Below are 22,419 nucleotides of genomic sequence, written 5' to 3' on the forward strand. Positions count from 1 at the left end.
AACAGAAGAGCCGTGACTGTACAAGACTCTTTAAAATAGTATTAATGACAAAAATATATTGTACAGCTGTCTACCAAAAAAATTAAAAGTAATACTCTTAAATTGTTAACAGTAGTGAATTTTATTCACAGGATTGTATTATATTTATTTCGTCCTGTGCTATTTGTTTTTCTGGGTTTTCATAGTTGCAGAATCACATTTCCTTAGAACATTCTTAAATAACCCTTGTTTTCGGTGAATATTGCTGACCTTCACCCAAACTATTTTCTGCTTCATTGCTTTCTTTCTTGCCCCCAAATCAGTTCCTTTTGTCCCTAGGCTCCATAGTTGGCTATATTTCTGCAATACTTTCATCTCTGGAAGATAGGGAGGAAGTACATTCATAAGCAAGCCCTCATCGCAGTTGCTTCCGTTCTTTATCTTTGCATTTTCCCCTCAGTCTGTAATGTATTCAGCATTCTCTGTTTATCTTTCCCATTAAAATCAGTGGGAGTAAAAATAATTAATTATGTGTACAGTTTGTAAACACAGTCTCTAATAGTGCTTAGAAAGCACCAATACCTATTGTGAGAGAAGAGTCATTCCTCTCTTCCAAGAAGTCTACAGAAGGAAAAGAAGCTCTTCCAAGATTAAATCACATGCTCACTAATAACAAGCTGGTGAGCACTATTCTGGTCTTTTGCTTAAAAATGCTGCCACTTTTAAAAATCACAATCATGTGAAACTATTGTATGTTGCTGCTGCTCAGTCGTATAGTCGTTTCCAACTCTTTGTGACTTCATGAACCAGTCCATGCCAGAGCTCCCTGTCGGCGGGAGTTCCTTCAAGGTCAAGCCAGTCACTTCAAGGATACCATCCATCCATCTCGCCCTTGGTCGGCCTCTCTTCCTTTTCCCTTCCATTTTCCCCAGCATCATGATCTTTTCCAAGCTTTCCTGTCTTCTCATGATGTGGCCAAAATACTTCAACTTTGCCTCTAATATCCTTCCCTCCAGTGAGTAGCTGGGCATTATTTCCTGGATGATGGACTGGTTGGATCTTCTTGCGGTCAAAGGCACTCTCAGGATTTTCCTCCAGCACCAAGTTAAAATAGTGATACTGTAGCAAATTTCTAGAGTAATGAACCATCTCTGCAAGATTATAAGCCAATATCTTAACAATATCTTTTATATATAAAAAAGACCATGGTGAATCTATTTGGCTGACTAACAGCAAACTTACCCCAGAATATTTTCAGTTATTGGTTTGAGTTCTAGAAACAGGATGAAGTACTGTTTTCCCTATCTGATCTTGTATGTTGTCTTGCTTACCCTCATTCTATTCTAGCTCTGGTTGATGCCAAGCAGCTGTAAAATTCTGTGACTTTCAATCTTCTGGAAGAAAAACATTACCTCACAACCTTCAGATGTGTTACAATAAGACAATGAGAGTGGTGATTTATGTTGGATTATGGTTGTATGTGTATGAAATGTAAATCAATTGTTTTCTGCTGTTAGGCAAGAGTGTGTGTTTCAGTAATGAAGCAGTTAACAGCAGGCTAGTTTTGACTGACAGCCTGTTGTGACTGCTATGACCTATCAGGCATGGTTTCCGGCTTTGGAGGTTGGACTTCCTGCAGACTGAGGAATGTGTTTTTTCTTATCGCTGTGTGTTGAGCTGGTGCTTGCCGAGGCGAGAGGCTGCAAAGAAGAATGCCAGCTCAGAGCGATGGCTTTTGCTATGCTTTGTAAATATGTATTATAGATATTGAATAAATGTTTGGACTTCAGACTACGGATGTGTTTGAGTCAGACATTTGAAAAGAGGAATTGGTGTGGCAGACGATTGCAACCAAGTCATCAGGGTGCTGGAGAAGAGAATCGATAGTGTTTGAAGAAACCCACCCAGCATGCACCCTGACCCCCACGCCAACAATTTATGTTATTGATTCTGTCACTTTTAATACAGTCATACCTCAGTTAACCAAGTCCCCATATACACTGACTATTTAATGCACTTTGAAGCTAGCTTCAAATTGCGGTGGGCAGAGAACAAACTCCAGCAAGCCTGTAATGTGCATCATTGTTGTGTGGTTAAGGTAATAATCCTTTGGGCGTCAAACAGATTCCAGGGTTTCCTTTGTAATCATCTGCACAGCAAAACCACTTTCTTCAATACCAGTTTGAAACTGCATTAAATAGTCAGTGTAGATATGCCCAGAGAAAGCCATGGAAGGCAGTAGCTCATGTAAGCGAACAACAAAATATACAGAAGTAGAAAATCTATCTTGAGGGTGTCCTTTAAACCTTAACTCAATGACAAGCCTGCAAGCTTTCAGCAGTAGTTTATATGCCACTTTCTTCTTAAAATCACTTTCTTCAATACCGATTTGAAACTGCATGAAATGGTCATTGTAGATGTGCTTAAAGCCTCTGACAAAGAAGCTTATTTACAACGTCTTTGTGAAAACCAGCCTTCCCTGTTCTTGTAATCTGGATTGGAAGAATGTTGAAGGAGGGCTGGAGAAACACAGACCTTCAATGCTGAGTTTCAATAGCATGTCATAACACAATACAGCTTGCGATGGGGAAAATGTGTTTTTACTCTACCTGATCATTCTTCAGCTGTGCCTGCCTACAGTAGGCAAGGTAAATAGCAGCTGCCTACAGAATTCTTTACTGATTACGTGTGAACACCTAACAAGAGAACAAATTAAATTGTCTCACCAGTTACCTCCAGCATATTAAAAATAAGCATAGATCTTTAAGTTTGGCGAGGTTTCAAGACTGATGAAATAATCCCTGCATGCATTTTGTAAAAAGCCTTTGGGTGGATTCCAGATGGCACAAAATATTTTTCTTTTACTTATGCAAGGTTTGTCTGATGCCGTTGTTTTATTTAACAAGTGTGTAGTGTGTGTATGTTGTGTACCTTCAAGTTATTTTTGAATTATGGTGACCCTATCACAGGTTTAATTGGCATGGTTTGTTCAGAGGGGGCTTGCCATTACCCTCTTCTGAGACTGACAGAACATGTCTAAGGTCACCCATTAGGTTTCCATGTCCAAACAGATATTTGAATTCCTTTCCAATATTCAAACTACTACACCTCACTGACACATTGAGATGCCATTTGCTAAAGTATTTGTACCTAGTTGCACATAGCTCTCAGGGTAGGTTAAAGTCAGAGCCGGCCCTAGGTGATTTTCAAATATAAGCAAACAGAATTTTGCCCCCCCCCAAACCAATCACTGAAAAATAAAAGCATTGGATAAGTGAAAATGTTGGATAATAAGGAGGGATTAAGGAAAAGCCTATTAAACATCAAATTACCTTATGATTTTACAAATTAAGCACCAAAACATCATGTTTTACAACAAATCAACAGAAAAAGCAGTTCAGTACATGGTAATGTTATGTAAGGTAAAGGTAAAGGTTTCCCCTCACGTTAAGTCCAGTCGTGACCGACTCTGGGGGTTGGTGCTCATCTCCATTTCTAAGCCGAAGAGCCGGCGTTGTCCGTAGACACCTCCAAGGTCATGTGGCCGGCATGACTGCATGGAGTGCCGTTACCTTCCCGTCAGAGCGGTACCTATTGATCTACTCACATTGGCATGTTTTCGAACTGCTATTTTGGCAGAAGCTGGAGCTAACAGCGGCCGCTCACGCCGTTCCCGGGGTTTGAACCTGCTCAGTGCTTTAACACAATTCGCCACCAGGAATTACTATATTTATGTAGGAATTACTATATTTGCGAATTTAGTACCAAACATTGAACTGGGATATAGGGCAGTGTGGACTCAGATAATCCAGTTCAAAGCACATATTGTGGGTTATTCTGCTTTGATTTTCTGGGTTATATGGCTGTGTGGAAGAGCCTTATGGGTCCTTAGGAATCCATAGGAATTAAAAGGCCACCAAAAGGAAATTTGGCCCGATATTAAAAAAAACCCCTCTAAAATCAGAACAGTAAATAAAGAACAACACTCTCAAAACAAGGGAATTCCAGACAGGATACAATCAGGGCCAGTTAACACCATCCAACAAAGGATTTCCCCAGACAGGAATCAGTCAGGCTTTGTGAAGTCTGGTTGCTTATTGCTTGGGCATCCTCTACAGAAAGGAGCAAACCATGAAAATGAACAAAATCTGGCTACCAGCCTTGACAGCACATAGAACCGAAACTGGTTCAATTCCTAACAGCTGGTGGGAGTTGAAGTCCAAAACACCTGGAGGGGCGAAGTTTGCACATGCTTGATCGAAACTGTAGAATGAATGCACCTTCATATGCCATGGCTCAATGTGATGGAATGATGAGAGGTTTCATTTTGCAAAGCTTTCTCTGGCAAATAGTTTTGATCCCCCATCAAACTACAACTCTCATGGCTCCATAACAGTGAGCCCTGGCAATTAAAGTGGTGTCAAACTGCATTCATTCCACAGTGTAGATGCAACTTTGGACATTTCTCATTCGTTCACTTCGATCAGTAGCAAAACCAGTTGCCAAGTCAGCCCAATTTGTGCAAAAGTGGACAAATTTGATACCATTTGGCATAATTTCTTTTGCCATTGAATTTAGGCCCCATCTACACTGTGAAATAAAATCCAGATAATCTGCTTTGAATAGATTATATGGCAGTGTAGTCTCAGGTCCCTTTTACACTGTCACATCATCCAGATTATCAAAGCAGGCACCAATCCACATTATTTTCTTTAAACTGGATTATATGAGTCTACACTGTCATAAAATCAAGTTCAAAGCAGATAATTTGGATTTTATAGGGCAATGTCGAAGGGGCATCATAGAATGCAGTTCAAAGCAGATAATCTGGATTATCTGATCTGATAATCTGGATTATATGGCAGTATAGAAGTGGAGTTGGTGGAGTTCAGTGTGCTCTTTGATTGTAGGTGAACTATAAATCCCAGCAACTACAACTTCCAAATGACAAATCAATCTCCACCCAACCCAGAAAGAAGGGGGTTGGACTGCATGGACTTTAGAGGTCCCTTCCCACTCTATATGATCCTATGAACATTGTTTACAAACTGCATCCAGTGACAGATTCCCTCACTTCTTTCTCCTGAGCTCCATTTTGGTGGTAAGGCGACAGAGATAGCATTGCAGCCCAAAGAGAGTCAAGCTTTCCTATCCATTTGCAGCCAGGTGGGAAAGCAACAAAACGTGGCTTGTCCCTTTAAGAGGGACAGTGTTTCTGTCCGGTCCGCAGCGCAGTGCCTCCTGGGAAGTCGAGTGCCGGTGGCTCCTCCCACTTGCTTCCTCTGCTTTACTTGAGAAGGCCAAGAACTACATTTCCCAGCATGCAAAGCGGGGTAATAATAATAATAATAATAATAATAATAATAATAATAATAATAATTTTATTTTTATACCCCGCCCCATCTCCCCGAAGGGACTCGGAGTGGCTTACATGGAGCCAAGCCCAGTCCACAATAAAAACAAAGCAGTAAAAACAAATAATAACAATAAAAACCAGTCATAAAATCACATTCAAGAACAAAAGGTAAAATCATGGATAAAATCTAGAAAAACCTGGGCCAAAGTGCTAGTTTGTCAAAATCATCAGGAGGCCAGAATTATCCAAATTGTCAATGCCTTCAGGGTGCTGGAAGAGGCGTAAATACGGGACTATTATTGGAGATGCAAGAGGTCAGACATACTGGATCAATTATCGAAGGCCTGCTGGAAGAGCCACGTTTTCAGGCTCTTTCTAAAGGAGAGGAGGGTAGGGGCCTGCCTGATCTCCCTGGGGAGCAGGTTCCAAAGCCGGGGGGCCACGACGGAGAAGGCCCTCTCCCTCGTCCCCACCCACCGTGACTGCGAGGGTGGTGGGAGCGAGAGGAGGGCCTCCCCCGACGAGCGAAGAGATCGTGCAGGTTCATAGGGGGGAGATACGGTCGCGAAGGTAGGTGGGTCCCAAACTGTTTAGGACTTTGTAGGTAATGACCTGCACCTTGAATTGGGCTCGGAAAATAAACAACAGCCAATGGAGCTCCTTGAACAGGTGAGTAGAATGTGCCCTGTAATTTGCTCCAGTTAGAAACCTGGCTGGTGCACGTTGTACTAATTGCAGTTTCCAGGCCGTCTTCAAAGGCAGCCCCATGTAGAGTGCGTTGCAATAATCCAGTCTAGAGGTAACTAAGGCATGGACCACCCTGGTCAGATCAGTCTTCTCGAGGTACGGTCGCAGCTGGCGCACAAGTTTTAATTGTGCAAAGGCCCTCCCAGCCACAGCCGACACCTGAGCCTCAAGTGTCAGCGCCGAGTCCAGGAGGACCCCCAAGCTGCGGACCTGTGCCTTCAGGGGGAGTGCGATCCCGTCAAGCACAGGTTGCCACCCTATGCTCCGATCGGACGTACGAATTACCTGGAGGACCTCTGTCTTGTCAGGATTAAGTCTCAGCTTGTTCGCCCTCATCTAGGCCAACACAGCGGCCAGACACTGGTTCAGTATCCCAGGGGCTTCCTTGGATTTAGGTGGAAAATAGTAGTAGAGTTGGGTGTCATCCACATAGAGATGGCACCAAACTCCAAAACTCCGGATGACCTCACCCAACAGTTTCATGTAGATGTTAAAAAGCATGGGGGACAAAATGGAACCTTGCGGGACCCCACAGGTCAATGGCCAGGGGTCCGAGCAGGAGTCCCCCAGCTTCACCAACTGAGAGCAACCCTCCAAGAAGGACTGAAGCCACTGCAGAGCAGTACCCCCAAGGCCCATCCCGGAGAGTCGACCCAGAAGGATACCATGGTCGATGGCATCGAAAGCCGCTGAGATGTCCAAGAGAACCAGCAGGGTCACACTCCCCCTGTCCAGCTCTCTGCAGAGGTCATCCACCAAGGCGACCAAAGCCATCTCGGTACTGTAACCAGGTCTGAAGCCAGACTACGATTGGTCCAGAAAATCAGTATCTTCCAAGAATCCCTGGAGCAGAGAAGCGACCACCCGCTCCAAGACCTTGCCCAAGAAAGGAAGGTTAGAGATTGGTCTGTAATTATTTAAGTTGGTCGAATCCAGAGAGGCCTTCTTCAGGACTGGCCTCACTACTGCTTGTTTTAGGCAAGATGGAAATTTACCCTGTTCCAAAGAGGCGTTAATTATCCTCACAAACTAATCTACTAACCCACCACTGGCCTGTTTTAAGAGCCAGGAAGGACAAGGGTCAAGGGCACAGGTGGTCACCCTCACCGCTGCGTAACCCGGGTGCTGCGGCCTAAAAGGGCCGGCACAGGCAGAAGCGGCTCCAAAGCTCAGCGAGGACGGAACGCTTTGCCAAAGGGTGGTTCCTGTTTTGGAATGGTGGTGTCTTTGGCAGGGAGGAGACAGCCCTCAGGCGCAGGCCAGGATCGCTTCCTTGGCGTGCGCTTTGGCGGCTTGGGCTCCTGCCTCCTTCTCTCCAGGATGTAAAGGCTTGGCTCAGCTGGCTCCGGTTGCCAGTGCCCGAGGCGGGTCAGTCTCAGCTTCGGAGTCCCTCCCCCAGCCCCCTCCAGCCCTGGAGGCCCCTCCTCACAGCCCCTCCACCGATGCCTCCTTCCCTTTCCCCTGCTCCCCCCGACGGAGCCAGAGACTTCTTTGCGCGCAGGAGGGAGCCTCACAGCAGCCTCTCCTCCCTTCCCTCCCTAGTACTCCTGTTGAGAGAGAGAGAGAGAGAACAGGAGAAAGGGAAGGGGGGGAGGAACGCCTGGAGCCTCAGCCCTCCCTTTCCATGGATCCTGTATTCGTTCCCTGAGGTAGTAGAAGTCTTGCCGAGGCCTCTCTGGGGGCTCTGAGTGCACGCGCACAGGCCCATTGCCCTCTCCGGCAAGGCTTCCACTCTGAGCGAGGCCTCCACAACAAACGGGCCTGCTCTGAGGGCCCTCCATACCCACCTCCTCGTTGAAAGTGTTCACAGACTCCATGTTGTCAGTCAGCGACGCGGAGGGGTCCACAACGGTGGCGGGGGAGGGAAGGAAGGCCAGAAGGAAAGCGCAGCTGGGACATCGCTTCCGTCCCCGTTTTATGTCCGTTTGGCGGTGGCGGTGTCGTCTCGTTGGTGAGGGAGCTGCACAGTACATCTCTCCCACCCGGCGGGACGGCAGAGGCCATGCCGCGAACTGCACCCTGGGATAGTGCAGGCCTCCGGGCCTCGCACCTCCCCTCAGAGAAGGGAGGGGGGAGTTGGAGGAGGAGGAGGAAGAGACAGATGCAGGCGCCATAGACAAACAAACGGACACTGCACGCGCAACCTCCTTGCACCTTGTGCAGGCCGGCACGCGCATAGGCCCATCGACGGGCAGGCAGCGGGCGAGGAGTCCTCGGACAGTGAGGGAGAGCAGGAGGGCGGCCGCGTGCACGGATTGCTGGGCCTTCCAGCGCTACCGCTGCCGTGACAGCGCCCCCCATAGTCTGCGCCACAGGTGACCGCCTAATTCACCTCAGTGTTGGACCGCCTCTGGTTAAAGTTATAATATAAAACAATTATGTCTGTTCACTTGTATACACACATGCATATCACAGCATAGAATAAAATAAGGCACAACCTTTAAAGCACAGTTGGGAATCTTAAAACATTGGAGGGAGTTCAGTGCATTACTTTTGATGCCCACTGACTGTTCCAAAGAGCCCTAAAAATTGACCTGAAAGGATTTTTTGCACCACCTGCAGGTTCTAGGACATGTCCATTCCTGCTGCAAAGGGACCATTAAGTATACTAACAACTATCACCAAAAGCAGATGTAAAGGTCCTGGGTAGATTAAAGAAAATCTTTCATTGTGAGTGATCAAAGAATTTGTACCCATTATGATCTGCTAGGAAAGCTGTCCCCAAACAATTTAACATTGAAATAAATGGTCCTTTAACCTATATATTCATATATAAGTCTTGAAACTTTCATCAGAAAATCAGTCAAAAAATGGGTGGACTTATCCACAGGTCAGTGTGATTACTGTACCTTAATTATTACAAAAACAAAAACAAACAACAACACAAAAAAAATCACCCTCTTCTCTGAATAGAGTGGCAAAAGGCCATCCTGAGAGAACCTGAAAGAAGTGCTCTCTCTGCTGTGGTAACATTTCTGACCCTTTTGAATGCCCGGGTGAGAAAATGGCAGTAGTGGCCAGGGGTGGTTTGTTCTTAGAGGGGGCATTGATGTTTTTCCCTTTCTGCAGAATAACCCTTGACCTATCCATGAGTCATGTAATAATTCATAATTTTGTCCCCAAAACCTGCCTATGACTTATACGTGAAGTTGAGTTACATGAGTTTATTCGTGAGATACTTGACTCCTAAGCCAAAGAGGCTTTAAACTGGCACTTCAAATTGTGCTCAAAACTGAACTGACAGCAATTGACGCAGACCTACATAGGATACTTTTCATTTCCTTTTTATTGTTCTTTTCATTACAGTCAGGATTGATGTTGTGTTTTAGTTATGGTTGTTCTTTTTATTTTTTCCCTTCCTCTATCTTCCTTTTGTATCTTTATCTTCTGAATGTATGTTATTTTTGTTGTAAATTAGATTAATATTAAAAATCACCCAATAAATAAACCTTTAAAAAAGAAGAAAAATAAAACCAACCAATATAAAGCACCCCTCTCAAAACAATATACATTCATAATCTTGGTCCAGAACCATTTGTATTTTGCAATTTCACAAATAAAATATTCCAGCATATAGATGTTTGGTTATATCTAAACAGAGCAGGTGATTTAAAATGAGCTGAAGATTAAAAGCAGTGATTCCTTCCCCTAACTTTCCTTTCAATTAGTTATATTTAATTTTTTTAATGTATCCAAAGTGCTTAGAATACCTTACTTCATTTTGTGAATGCAGAAATAATGTCTTGATCTTCAAGTTATTCCTCCCTTTCTCAGCTTTTAAAATACTCCATTATTTTACTTAAATTTTCTCAAGCATGGTTGCACTGCTGTATTTCTGTTATTAGATTAATCTTACAGAAATACCAGACTGTTTTTCCCTCCTATTTTTCTTTCAGAAGATGTATGCCCCCTTATACAAAGACAGCTAAAAAAAGAGAAGAAAAACAAAGTGAACTTCTGCTTGGCCATAAGAGTTCCCTGCAATCATCAGTGGTATCAAGAAGGTCATGGCTTCAAGATGGTTCCACACATCAGTTCAGTTCAGTTCAGAAAAGTGATGGAGTATCAAAACTAGTCAGCTACAAATCAAACAGTACAAACAATTTCTGCCTTATATCACCATCCAAGAGAAACAGACCTGTCAGTGCTCCACCAGGTCAGCTAAGGTAATCAAAGCTCTTCCATGTTCCTTTTAACTGTGACTGTTGCTGTTCTGTCCCCTTTCAACTGACTTCATGATGATTCAATTGGCAGCCTTAAACTTACAGTAAAAACAGTGAAATATTTATTGAGATTCATGGCATCTAGTAGTATTGACAATACAATGCTCAGCATGTTTACCTAGAAGCAAGCCCCTTGGAATTCAGTGGTGTGTACTCTCCAGTGTGCTTAGGATTGCCACCTTAGTCATTGTCAGGACTGCTTTAATGCAGTAAATATTTTATATTACAACCTTTTATCTGTATGAAAAAGCTCTATTTAGATAATCATGTATAGAATTCTGCTAATAAAAGTTCAATTGTGTCATTCTGGTGAATGGACAGCCCCATTTCTGATCAGCAGGAGGGGAGTCTACATGTTGTTTTCATTCACTGAAATGCATAATGGATCGAAATCTTGTTATTTCATAGAATAGACTGATTGGATAGTGGATAAAGCATGATATATACATCAGAGCTGCTGACATATGGCCACAGTTCAGAAATAAGTTCTACTGAAATTGTTGGGACATAATTTGATATAATAGACATTATCAATAAAGTGTCTTTTCACATCATCAAAATCTAGCCCAATTACATTTTATTCTTTGTGTGACATTTCACAATCTCTGATTCTATTCACTTATTGTAATATTTCATATCTATCAAATACATTATAGGATTGTTACTCTTTGCTCTTGTAATAGTGACAAGCCCTTTGCCTTCTAACTTTCATAAAAATAGTTGACAGAATGCAAAGAGGTAGAATTACTAGGTTTTAAGCAAAAGGGAGGATTGCTAACAACACTAGCATGTTTATGCTAAAAAACAAGCTGATGGTGTGGAAAATATGAGGATTTTATATAAATCATCATAGAAGTAATTAAACTGCAAGAACATGAATAAATAATAATTCTGTAATTATGCTCAGTATGTTCAGAGTCAGCTTTTGAGTTCATTGGGAATAAAACTGCAATTGTATATGCACTTAATTTAAAGTAGACCCCACTAAATCCAAATTTACTTTCAAGACTACTAAAGTAGGATTAAATTATGGATCTATTTTAAGTCAAAGAAGTTTAATAGTTACAGTTGGTTTTTTAAAAAAAGTATATTAATATTGAGAATGAAGGAGAAAGTTATTTCCAGTCAGACAGTGCTACTAATTAATTCTGAGAAGGCAAATACCTGTGGAATCATTAACATTTTGAATTTCATGCACGTGTTCATAATTCTTTTAAAAGATTGGTTCATTTGCTCCCTTTGTTTGAAAATGCAAAAATTAGAAATTACTGAGAGACTATGTTAACTAAAATGTAATGTTAGTATAGGCACATGAAAACTAGTGATTACTACCTAATGCAGATGGATTGCAATTGTTTTGTAATAGATGCCGACCGCTTTCTTCAAAATTTCACTTGGCCCCGAAGGCCTTTGATATGCCTCACTTTTTTGAGCGGCAGCCACAAATACTCAGAGTAACTGCTTACAAGAATGGTACAGCAAATATATTTGCTAAAATCGCTGTGCCATCTTCTATTACACTGGTAAGTATAGATTTATGGTTGTAGATGAATATATTTATTGGATATAAGGCTAAAGCTAACAATAGTCCTTCCTTGAACAGACTTGTGGAAATAAATTAAATTTGTTATAGTTAAAGTACTATTGATTTTAGTCTATTGTGGGTAGTGCAAACACTGGATTTAGTCCACTATCTCAAAATAAAAAGGCCCCCATTTTTATTTTGAAATGAACCACATCACAGTGGTCACGCATAAACATAGTTGCTGTGTACTTTAACATCTTTAAGAAAAAAAGTGTAAGATAGAAAGTGGACATTCTATTGATGCAAACAATTATCAAGCAATAACATCAATAAATAACCTTTGGCAATTAAATGCACATATACTGTGTTTAAGGAAATGGGCAAGGCACTGTTTTTGAAAAAGTTTTGAATCTTTACTCAATTATAGTACTTAACATAAGTACTGCTATTTTTTCTTACCTTTTTGTAGTTGCTGGAAGAGTGCACTGAAAAGCTGAAGCTGAATATGGCTGCGCGACGAGTCTTCTTGGCAGACGGTACTGAGGCACTAGATGCTAGAGACATACCCCATGATGCTGACGTTTATATTTCGACTGGAGAGCCCTTTTCAAATCCATTCAAAAAAATTAAAGGTAAAAAAAGCCACAGTCAATGGCTTAAGGGGTGCAATTAAAAATGATTTTCATCCTGTCTTTTTGCATGGTTTAACAAAACTAATGTTTACTCATTACAGCTCAGTAAGAGGATAATGTGCTTAATGAAAGAAAAATCTACTGACAGCCACGTTTATTGCCCTTCATTAGCATTGGTGCTTAATTTAATATAGATCTGAATAGACATTAGGGAGCCTGCAGGAGGTTAAATGGTGAAAATATAATAAATTAAATCAGAGATTATTGAATTTACTGTTTAGTTTCACTGACATCTAACAGACACAATTCATTAGGCTTATTACCCTCACAAAAATGATAGTTCAGAGTTTCAGTGCTTTATTAATTTAGTCATTTGACCTTTATTAAGACAAAGCATTAAAATAAATCATCAGACTATTTATGCAACAAGGTGGAATTTTGGCTCAAGTTTAACTTCAGTTTATATATACACCTTTTCTACCATTATATTTTGAATTTTAACTCAGTAAAATTTTCATATCAGTGTCTCATATCATATTTTTGTATAGGTTCAGTTGAAATCACAATAAACATATAAAATTATCTACTTGTACAATTTCAAAAATTGCTGTATATAGACATTTATTTGGATCACTGGTCTTCTGGATTAGAATATTGGCATGTTTCAATAAAAAGTAGTATTGCTTTAAAAATTACAGTTAAATAGGAACATTATATATAGCTCGATTGTATGATAGAAATATAATTGAATGAAAACATTATCAGCCTCTAATTCTACCACAAGTAAAAACACAAAATCTAAAATATCAAAAATACTATAGTTAAGCAGTGTTATTATCTCTAATACTGTGTTTTATAAGTAAAAAGGGAAACCAACTGGTCTGCTTATATATTTTCTCTTACAGCTCTTTTTATATTATTTTTGTAATTGCAGTGGTTTTTAATGTTATTGAAAAATGGCAAAATATTCATCGTCCTGTGTGTATTGTAAACTGAATGAATTGTACTTAAATGTATCATGAAGATGATTTTTGTGTTTATCAGGTTTTTTGCCCTGAATACTGAAATACTGGGCTGAAAAAATGGTTAATTTTGTTTCAAAGAAACAAGTTCCTCTAAGAAAATCAAATTATGCATGGAGACATGCAAAAAGGTGCCACCACAATTATCATAGCTGAAATGCCTACTTGTTTTAAGACATAAGTATTTTAGAATTGTGGGAATATTTAACTTTAATCCACCAGTTGAGTGGAATGATATTTATTTCTGAAAAACTTTTGAAGAAATTATATCTCTAATAAATAACCCGTAACTCATGAATTATGCATGTCGTGCAGTATTGTAAATGATATGACAGTCTTCTTGAATACAGTCCAAATGATCCATAGAATATGATTTGGCCTATTAACTCAATAAGGAGAACAAATTTAGCAAAAATATTTTCTTGTTTTTTTAAAAAAAATTACAGGAAAAGTGAGCTTTCAGCTTGCGAAGTAAACTGATAATTGATGTTTACTCAAACAATAGTTAACTTAGCTAAATTAAGTATTATAATAATTTGTAATAGAGTTATTAATTTTTCATAAGGCATTTTAGCAGTTTATCAGCTATATTAATGACTGTTTGGCTTTCAGTTTAATGAAGCTTTTCTCTCTCCCTCTTTTTCTCTTTATTTCTTTCCCATTTTCTTCCTTCTTTATTTCTCCCCTTCGTTCGTTCCTCCTTTTCTGCTTTTACATCAACAAAAACTTCTCTGCTTTGTCTGCATTGTTTGGCAGCGTTTCATCATGACATGCACTGCTGTTCCTTTAACACCAAAATGTTGGCACACATTGCTGAAAATTTCACACCAACTCTTGCTGGATCAGCAAGCTTAACCTACCAAAATCTGGTGTACTGCAATAGTATTTGACTGATAATCAATCTTTTTGCTGCTCGACAGTTGTTTCTGGGACTCAGACTAGAGCAGGTGGCAGATGTGCCTTGTCTTTTGAGAAAAGAAAGAGTAGGTGAGGTTGGGCACAGTGTAACATATTGTGTGTCCATTAAAAGGGCTCTGCTATGGTAAGTATTATATGAAAAAGTCAGTGATGTGCGTAGAAGATCCACCAAGAGCACCAGTGCATCTTTTTATATATGAATAGGATTATAGAGTTGTCTCAAGTAATTTTCATTCTATAAATAATTTTAACATTTTTCTGAAAAATCAAGGTAGGCATTAAAAAAAACCCTGCATGTAATATGCTTTTAACAACAGGAAACACACAATATAGCATTTTTTTTCTATTTGTGACATTTATCTAGCCCAATGTATCCGGCACTTTATTTGAATTTTGTTTAATTTTCTGCAGAAAGATCAAATTAAAAGCTTGGATCGTGGTTGTACAAGCACTTTCATAAATCATTACAATTTCATTAGGTTAGATGTGTGTTTGCTCTAATTGTGCCATTGGTGTTTATCTAACTGCTAACTGAAACACAAGTGGAACAATTCAATCTCTTGCACTTTCCTTGTTATCAGTATAGTGTGTACACCTTACAATTGTTGTTGTTAATTATATCTCCGTATCTATCCTTGGGTAAGATACTGTTTTGCTGTAGTGTGGTGGCTGTTTAAAAGTTAATTTCTAACACAGATTCAACTGCCTTTCCTTAGACAAAGTCCTATCTTTTTATCCATCAGTCCCACAACTGCAGTTCACGATACTATGTTTGCATTTTGTCTTGCAAAGTTCTTACAGTGCACAGGTGGGCAAAGTACAACTTTCTGATATTGCTGGACTGCAGCTTCCATCAGTCTTAGTTAGTTAAGCTGGTGATGAGGAATGGGAGCAGTTGCAGATGAACTAAGATCTGGTGACCGTTTTGCCAACCTTTGGGGTAAGGATTATGAAGGTAATGGTCAGGATCCAAACATGAACCTAAGATTGTTTTCAGTCCAATTTTAAAATCAATTGTTTTAGCGTATCAAACCACCATTACGTATCACAAATTGCTGTGGAACAACCCCTCAGTTTTGAAATGTGTTTATTATATATTGCAGACAGCCATTGTTCTAGATGGTTCAACATGGTTTTGAGTGTATGGTGATTTCGTTGCATTCTGACCAATGTAATTCAAGAAATTTTGAACACTATGATACTATGGAAGTGTTTTTGAGCCTGAATATCCATAAAGTACTTCTAGACACTTTGCATCCCATTTTGACATAGTTCTTTTTGAATAATTAGAAATTCATTCTTTTCTTTCATATCTTGTAGAGATATATTAAAATATATTTATTCCTATATTTTGTTTAATTTTTACATTGCATTTGAAAAGCAAGCAAGGAAAGCCAGTTTATTTAGTAGAACATTTTAGAAACTCCAGTATGAGCATGGGACTTTCCCTAAATAACACCATAACAGGTCTGGAGGAGGCAATCACAAAAACATGCATGTATTTTAGCCAGGAGGGGAGGGGGATCAAAGAGTCTTCTTATACAAGTTAATGCATGTGGATAATGAAGTATTCATGCATGTACCATGAGAATGTTCACAATGCAGAAACATTACTGCAAGTCTGAACACTATGTTACCCATCAACATGAAGCATAGGGCAAACGTTTATTTTGTAAATGCTACTATTTTATAGTAAATGGTTATCATAAAACATGTTATGAGTTTATCATAGCCCTTTTGGGGGTATTTTGGTGCTACCACTTTTTAAGTCTTGATATAAATTGTCTGTTCCAGTCTTTAGTCTGTATTGTACTATTTAGATATTTCTTCTTCCAGATATTTCTTGTTACTGATATTTTTTGTTCCAGACTAGAATTATTGAAAAAGCTAGCAGCTTTTCCAGTAATTCTAGATTCTTTGGTTTATTGGAAATCGGTTGATCTTTGGCCAAGGTTTCAACCTGTCTGCTGCTACTTCAGAGTCATTTTCTGTGTTTTGATATATAATTAAGAATTAAAAGGCTAGAAAAACTTTCTACCTAGTCCAGTCCACTGAACTCATTTCTGGAGCTTTACTATCTTGGCAGGAATCTCTTTTTATCAGTTGATGAGAGACATCATAGTCGTCATGTTGGCTGCATTTTAACCACAATTAAGGAACTCAGGACTGGCCACAAAATGTGTACTATCTCCTTTCAAGTTCAAGCAAAATACAGCAGATATATTGATCATAGTCAGTGCCAACCAAAATTCCTACTTTAACAATATTTAGACCTACAGATAATCTTGTCTGTGGATGAAAGCTATAGAGGAGTTCAATTAAATTATATAGATTTAGTCTGCATGGAGCTCTGAACTCCCCAGTTCTCATACTTTCAACTAACTCATGCTAAGATGCCAGTGCATTGGAATCATGGGAAATGAAGTCTAAAACTACTGGAAGGTAGCATTTCTTAAGACCCATTCAACCTCATTCCTCAGGATCTTCTGTATAGTCTCGTCACCTTTTCTTGATCTCTTCAGCTTCTGTTAGGTCCTTGCCATCTTTGTTTTTGATCATGCCAATTTTTGTCTGAAATTTACCTCCAATGTTTCTAATTTTCTGGAAGAGGTCTCTTGTGCTTCCTATTCCATTGTCTTCATATTATATCGGAAATATTTAAAAGGAGGTATTGTTTTCACTGTCAGAACATCTTACCAAGCAAATTCTCCATCTAGTTTAGTTGTTCTCAACCTGTGGGTCCCCAGGTGTTTTGGCCTACAACTCCCAGAAATCCCAGCCAGGTTATCAGCTGTTAGGATTTCTGGGAGTTGAAGGCCAAAACATCTGTGGACCCACAGGTTGAGAACCACTGATCTAGTTTAATACATAATATGATATTTTAAAAAATCAGAATCTAATTTTTAATCTGTAAATTATGACCTAATACAATCAAGGTATATTTTGATTAAATGTTTAAATATTCAATTTGCTGGAAGTATTTCACTTTTTAAGAAAACTGATTTTGATAATATATTGTACTAGCTTTGCCCGGCCACACGTTGCTGTGGCTTATGGGAATCCTTTGTTGGCCTGGTGGAATACCAGTGAATAGCCTTGCAGTCTCAAAGCCTGGCCGTTTTCTGGAGTAGCTGGGGCTTTTTGTTGTATGAACGTAGAGGCATGGATGAGGGGTTGTGCTGCCAAGTTTAGTGTTTCTGGGATATGTAGTTTTGTTGTTTTGTCCTAGGCCGAAATTTCATTACCCTTTTATATATATAGATAGTTCTGGAGTCTTTACTAATCTTGTATTAGCTGCATTCATTTTATCATATGGAAGACACACCACATCTACTTAATCTCTCAGAAATGTTTGGTCTTTCCATTGTTTTCCAGACATCACCTTCATTTTAGCTACAGTTAGTAAATTTTAAAAGTAATACCAGCAAGAAAATGTTTAATTATGAATGAAGTGCTTCTGCTACTCAGCCAACTATTTTATGCTAGATAATTTCATTCCACTTCCTCACATTCATTTTATCCCCACCCTCAACAAAATCACTCTGCTTTGTGTAATCACTCGGTGTGTTCAGTCTCTACTGGGTTCTTACAGAATTTCCTCCTCAATAATTTCCTGTTTTTGGGATTTTTTTGTTGTTGTGTTTCTGAAAAGATGTGCCTTTTCTCAAGTCCACTGATAAGGCCTTTTTTTTTTTTGGCTGCGTAAAAATACACAATTGTAAGAGTTCACTGTAACATTATGATTTAGTGAAAATTGGAGATTCCTATCTTTTATTTTAACTAAGGGAGGGAGAGAAGTAGACATTGAAGTAACAGGGGTTGTTACTGAAATTTGTCCCTTTATAAGACTGCCCTCTTTCCATAATTTGCAATTTAAAGACTTTTGATACAATTATACCCTTTTAAAAAAGTACTTGATTCCAAATGGGGCTAAACAGATAGACTGTGCATGAAAGCAGTGTAAAAGGGAAACAATATTTCTGTTGCGTAGCTGTGTACATAATCACTCTATTGTATTCACACATTCTGGTTGTATTTGCATGGGTGAAAGAGCAATTCCAAATGATAGCTGCTGTTCTTTTTAGAAGCTGACTACAGGGCTCACAGTTCGCCTACTGTGATTACTTCAGTTTGAAGGAAGTATATGACAAAGTTGCCATTAGAATTTTCTCTCAACAGCAAAAATGTGTTTGTATGGAATTTAAGCCATTGTTAACACTTCTGTTGTACTACTGCAACTGTTCTTCAGTTTGGCACTTATTTGTCTGCACATCATTCAAAGCTTTCTGGCAATCAAACTTTCAGATCTCCCTGTTAGTTTCCTACTTGTTAGTCTCCTACTTGTTTTGGGGGACAGCAGCATGACTTTTTTATTTACGACTATTTTAAGATATTTAGAAATGTTTTCCAAAAATCTACAAAATAATAGACTAGATAGACACACTGAAATGAATGACACATGTTTACAACTATACTTGTACTGATTTCAGTGAGTATATTCCGGTTAGTACTAAGATTGGATTTAGCCCTAAATGTTCAACAAAACCATTAGAGTATGGTTTTATGAAATGTGAGTTCTCACAATATAGCTCCTTAGATTTGGCTCCTTTTTGTCTTTTCAGTGTTTACTTGTTCCATTTTTGGGGAGGGAACACTTCTGAACATTTCTTAATACCAGGACATGATTTGATGAGGTGATCTAGTTTAAAAAGTAATTTTCTTCTCTGATTTATTTTTCCTTAGAATTGCCATTTCACCAATTTATTATAATTCTGTTTCTTTTAGAGAAAGGGGGAGTAAGGATTTTTGTTTGTTCAAATATGTATTGAAATTTCAAAGGAACCCATTCAGATGGTAATAAAATGGTTAATTAGAATATAATCCATGTTAATTACATATTTTAAACAAACCCTGAGAACTACAGTAACAAATACTACAACCTTTTGACACATTTGCCTTGGCTGAAAGAGCTCATACCTGCCTTGGAGACATGCCTTGTGGGTGGAAGTGAAGGGCTGAATCTCATAAAGAATCATCCAAAAGTTAGTGTTTTGAGAATGAGACAGAGCATTCTTAATCATATGTAAACCATCCCATTCCAAAGTAGTGATGAGGGAGAATTCAAAAGGGTTTGTTCTTCTTTCAAAATAAGTGCAGTTTGCTTTATTTTCCAGGAGTTGTCTCTTTGGCAAAATCACGTCCTTGTCCCAGCACTTACCCAAATTCAAACCATTATGCAAACAACATGGTTTAGCTAATCATAAGTAAGAACAGTGACAGATGAAGATTTAGACTGTGATTACTCTTAAACACAAACAGAAAGTTCCAGTGTGTTCACACATATCCTGGAGGAAGGGAGTGAGTCTATGAATCAAAAGGTCTCTGGGAATTGTCTTCATCATTCTAGATGAGTGCATTTGAACACAGCCAGAGATGACTTCTCTCGGCTCCGTGGCCAGATTTGCCAGGTTCTTGTCTTAGCTTAGAAAACATTTGGTAAGATTTGAATTTTTTTTCTCCTGCCACTAAAGGCATACAGCTTTCATGAAGTTCTATGACTTTTTTGATTTGCATTCAGGAGAAAAGTGGGATACAAATCAAATCAATAAATATTGTATAGATAGTTTTTGTCTAGCAGTTCATTTTCCTTGTTCTCACATCAGTATGTTAAGGTTTACACTAAATTCTTTATGCATTCTGATATATATTCGTTTTAATTGACTTTTTTTTTGCTGATACAAGTGCTTTTCCAAAATAGTTTCCCCTTTCTGTATACAATATATTATCTTCTTGGCTTATACCTAGCAGGTGGTCTTTGTTTTAGGAGTGAAATGAATCTGAACTGAATTTTAATTCAAATTTTAACTGACTTGTTTTGAAGAATCATGGACACTAAATAAAATGCAAACTAAATAAAATTCTCCATCCAATACATGTGACATTTTGCAATGCATTGATTTTTATAAGTGTGTTTAGTAGTGACAACTTAATTTTTTTCATTAACAGATTCACTGTTTTCCTCTTGCTGTTTTCTCACCAAAAGGTATACATTGCAGCTGCTATTTGCCCTTAGAAGCACTTTTAATTGCTTACTTAGAATTAAAAATAGTCTTGGTGTCATTATTTACAGTATTTATATTCCGCCCTTCTCACCCAGAAGGGGACTCAGGGCGGATCACAATGTACACATGCAAGGCAAACATTCAATGCCATATGAACATAGAGACAGAGACAGAGGCAATTTAACCTTCTCCAGTTTCCAGCTTCCTGAGGGTATGTTTGATTCCGGCCACAGGGGGAGCAGCTGCTTCATCATCCACTGTGACGCCGACTTGCTAATTCCAATGGTGGTGTAAATTAGTTAAATTAGCCTCCCCAAATATAAGTGGTACCTAAATTTCCTACTTGATAGATGCAACTATCTTTCGGGTTTCTTAGGTCAACAACGAGCAGGGCTATTTTTTATTTTAATGGTCAGGTGCTCACTCCACCACAGCATGGCCTTGAACTCATGACCTCTTGGTCATAGTGGTTTATTGCAGCTGGCTACTAACCAATCTGCACCACAGCCCGACCCTGTCATGATTTTGGCAGGAATATGGCATGGGGATGAAATGGTTAACCCTTTAGACCTGATCCATTTGGAGCAGGGAAATATGCAACAAATTTTATGAGAAAGGAAAATCCAGTTGAGGGACATATACGTAATAGAGGTAGTAATCCATCCCAGATGGATGTTCCTTCCTCCTCTTTTGGAAAAATTACTGTTCTTCTGTCATTGGCATTACAGTCAATAGTTACATGGTCTGTGATTTCTGATTCTCTCTCTCTCTCTCTTAAAAAATTGATCAAATTCTCAAATTTTATCAATCAACTTCAAATATTATTTTATCCAACATTCTATCCAACTATTGGGCTTTCAAATTGCTCATTCAGTGAGCTGGCAATTTACTATCAAGATCTTTCCTGGATATTTCCCATGTAAGGCCTTCACTATTGCCAATATCCTGTCCAAGTTATTTATTACATTTGGCTCAATTGTGAATCATCTTTCAAGATTTGCAGGCTAAACCAAGCTCATCACAGCCAAAGCTTATTTCAACTCATAGTATTGCTTGAAATGTGATGTCAGATGTTTTAAAATATTGTTTAAATATAGTGTCAACAATACACACCTTTATTTCTCTCCCACCTCCTCATTTGAATCTTGAAATATATAATATCCATTAGCAAGGTGGGGTTAATCTTCAATTCCCTTTTTTAGCCTCCTTGTTAGGAATCTGGCTCATTCAAGAATTAGAAGGCTGTAGGTGTCTACACAATGACCGATTTAATGTCGTACTTTATTTTTAATGATGACTTTTTTCAATATTTATAAGGACAGACAAGGACGAAAAAACATTACTAAAAAGGTTCATAACATAACTGTTTAGTAAATTCAATCTGGAGACAAATGGAACTATTATAATATAGATGGAGTTCCCTTATCCCAAATGCATGAAACCAGAAATGTTTGAGTTTTTAGATTTTTTTCAGATTTTGAAATACCTGTATTTAAATAATTGTACATAAGAAATTAACTTAGGCTTTATAGATTTCAGCAAAGATTTAATATTGAGTAGATGGGCATGCAACAACATTTGATTGTTCTGATACATAACCTATACTCAGGACAAGAATATACTGTGAGGACAAGAATATAGAAAAACAGAGTGGTTTCCAATTAACAGATTGACACCAAGCTACTAGCAGAAAATAGCAAAACTTGAAGTGATCATTGAGAAAGTCAAGGAAGAAGTTTTAGCAGATGCAGCATGTGATGTGAAGAAATCTTTCTCTTTCTCTTTTCCCTGGGGCAAGCAGCCCTGTCACCAGATGTCCCTCTCCCGCTAAGTCTTGGCCTATCTCTGAATCCCAGGAGGTCAGGGATTTAGAATTTTTCCCCTTATGCAATTACTTTATATACACATGTATGTCTAGAAATTGTCATAAAAAAGCAACCGCCAAAAAAGTAGAT

At 38.9% G+C, this 22,419-nt stretch overlaps 1 protein-coding gene across 1 annotated transcript in view; it reads left to right on the plus strand.

Moving 5' to 3' along the window:
- Positions 1–22,419, plus strand: part of dcdc1 (doublecortin domain containing 1) — a 366,393-nt gene that overhangs the window by 17,749 nt on the left and 326,225 nt on the right. The window contains exons 4-6 of the mRNA XM_062979386.1: positions 9,979–10,248; positions 11,672–11,828; positions 12,300–12,462. Of these exons, the coding sequence (XP_062835456.1) occupies positions 9,979–10,248; positions 11,672–11,828; positions 12,300–12,462 (590 nt within the window). The remainder of the gene's footprint in view (positions 1–9,978; positions 10,249–11,671; positions 11,829–12,299; positions 12,463–22,419) is intronic.

This window comes from Anolis carolinensis, chromosome 1, assembly GCF_035594765.1.
Source record: "Anolis carolinensis isolate JA03-04 chromosome 1, rAnoCar3.1.pri, whole genome shotgun sequence".
Taxonomy (NCBI): Eukaryota; Metazoa; Chordata; class Lepidosauria; order Squamata; family Dactyloidae; genus Anolis; species Anolis carolinensis.